The sequence below is a fragment of the Argentina silus genome (assembly GCF_951799395.1).
Source record: "Argentina silus genome assembly, chromosome: 8".
Taxonomy (NCBI): Eukaryota; Metazoa; Chordata; class Actinopteri; order Argentiniformes; family Argentinidae; genus Argentina; species Argentina silus.
This window is the reverse complement of record NC_139662.1, coordinates 10,752,422-10,754,921: the sequence shown is the minus strand read 5'-3', so window position 1 is coordinate 10,754,921 and position 2,500 is coordinate 10,752,422. Positions and strand designations below refer to the sequence as shown.

The 2,500-nt window shown below is 48.9% G+C and overlaps 1 protein-coding gene across 1 annotated transcript in view; it reads right to left on the bottom strand.

The window, feature by feature from the left end:
- mtcl2 (microtubule crosslinking factor 2) overlaps positions 1-2,500 on the bottom strand; it is a 61,747-nt gene that overhangs the window by 47,590 nt on the left and 11,657 nt on the right. The window contains exon 3 of the mRNA XM_083676025.1: positions 2,278-2,436. Coding sequence (XP_083532151.1) covers positions 2,278-2,436 — 159 coding nt within the window. The remainder of the gene's footprint in view (positions 1-2,277; positions 2,437-2,500) is intronic.

Genomic DNA, 2,500 nt, shown 5'->3' with positions numbered 1-2,500 from the left:
TTCCTTGTTGTGGACCGTTGCTGACAACATCTTCAGACGCCACACCAACGGGATTATGACAGTGGAAAATGAAAGGAACCGAAAACAAAAGGGCTGACATGCAAGAACGTGTTCTCTTTGTTTTGCTTTTCCGGCCCTTCTCCCTCTCCCAAGTCTATGTCATCAACTCATTTCACGATTTCAAGAGGAAGATCTTCTGGAACAATCCAATCGTCTCCCCGGCACCTGGTCTATCACAGCTGCATCACCTCCACTCTCAGACAAGAGGCACTCAATAAAAAATCAATTATTTAGCGACCACCTTTCATTCACCTTTGCACACGCACGCCTGTGATTCTTCCTCTCTCGTCTCTCTCTCTCTCTCTCTCTGCCTCTCCCTTTTCATCTTTCTCTGTCTTTGTCTCTGTCTTTGTCTCTGTCTTTGTCTCTCTCTCTCTCTCAATATATATTTCACACACACACTTTGATAAGTGCCTATGAAAACTCAAGGTCACTTTACAGACGGTAGGTCCACAAAGTCCCTTCCTTGCACGCCCCCTCTCTCTCTCTCTCGCTCTCTCTCTCTCTCAATTCAATTCAAAGTTGCCTTATTGACATGACCTTCATTTGTATTGCCAAAGCAAAAATCAAAGAACATCTCATCACTATCACTCTCTCACAATCTCTTTCTCTCTCTCTCTCTTTTTCTCTCTCCTGTTTTTGTGTTTTCGATGCTCTTTCTGGAGTTCTTATTAAATCAAAGGGAGAGTACAGAGAGGGAGACATTCCTCCCTTAGCTTAGAGAAACACTCTCTCTCTATTCTCTTTGTTAGCTGACAGAGACAGCCCTAACGCAGACAGACACTACAGAACTGCTCTGGATCAGATGTGTGTCAGCTATGCTAAGAATTCCATCTCCGTGGGGCTAGCAAAACACAACGCAGCAGGCAGCACTACCCCACTGAGCAAAGGCTGTCTAACATCCAGCCAGTCAGCTAACCAGTCAGCTAGCCAACCAGCCAGCCAGATAGATAGATAGATAGATAGATAGATAGATAGATAGATAGATAGATAGATAGATACCCGGCCAGTGAAGAAGATGTGCAGTCAGCCATCCAGCCAGCGAACACGCAAGATAACTAACCAGTGCGGGATTGGTGCACTTGAGCTAGCTACCTACCCAGCTACACACCATCCATCCATCCATCCATCCATCCACCTACCCACCCATCCACCCATCCATCCATCCATCCATCCACCCATCCATCCATCCATCCATCCATCCATCCATCCATCCATCCATCCATCCATCCATCCATCCATCCATCCATCCACCCACTCAGCCAGTCAGCCATCCAGTGTATAAACTGTGCAGCTAGACACACACAGATATTGAGCCAGCTACTCAACCAGCCAGCCATCCAGCCATCCAGCTAACCAAGCATCCAATCCATCCTTCCAGCCAGAAAGGCAACCCACAATCAACCAACAACCAGTGAGAGAGAAAGCCAGCCAGCCAGCCGGCCAGCCCTGCCCCGCCCCCAATCAGCCTCCTGAGCCAAGGCCATGACTGGCCATCAGTCCTGCTCCCTGCTCTCCTCCCCATAAAGGGACAGCAGGAGAGAGGAGAGAGAGGGAGAGACGGGCCTCCCTTTGTCCTCCATAGATTAGTCCACACAGAGGGAGGGCAGAGAGACGCAGGGGAAAGACGTCGCAGCTTTCCTCTGAGCAGAACTGAGCACAACAATGTTTCTGTTCGGAGCAGAGAGAGCGTTTTTTAGCTGTCTGTATGTATCTGTATTTATATGGATGAAAAGGCTTTCGCACAAAGCGACTTCCAGGACTGGAAATTGCAGTGTTCCTCCCGTGGTTTTTCTATTCAAGTCCGTCCAGTAAACATTGTTGTTGCCCGGGTCGAATGAAGAAAGGCTAAATGTCAACATTTGTTCGGGAGGTTAGCGGCCCGAATGGGTCCAAACAAAAGCAAAAAACCTCTATCGTTAAAACTCAACCTACCAAACTATTTTGTTTTTTTTCCCCACTAATCTCTTTTTCGGCTCCCAAAGCTCTCTCAAAGGGACCGCAGAGAATTGTGGTTCAGCTTGACCCGTGTGTTAGGTGTCTAACCCCTTGGTAGTAAAGTGCTATACAAATCCAAATCAATGGATCTGACCTCTCTGGCCTCCAGATTCTGTAGCCTGACCAGCTAAACTAAACCTAGCCCAACCTAGTCCAGCCTAGCCCAGCCTAGAACATGCCAATAACATGTCTAGAACATGATCTAGAACATGATCTCACCTCTCTGGCCTTCTCCATCTCAGCCTGCAGGACCTGCTTGGCCACCTCCAGATCCTGAAAGCGGACCCTCAGGTCCTCGTTCTCCTGCTCCAGACGACCCCTCTTCTTCTCCACAGAGTCCAGCTCGTTGTGTAGCCGGATGGACACGTCTTTGGCCACCTGAGAGAGGGAGGAGGGGGGAGGGAGGAGGGAGGAATGGATGGGGGAGGAAGAGAGGAAATGG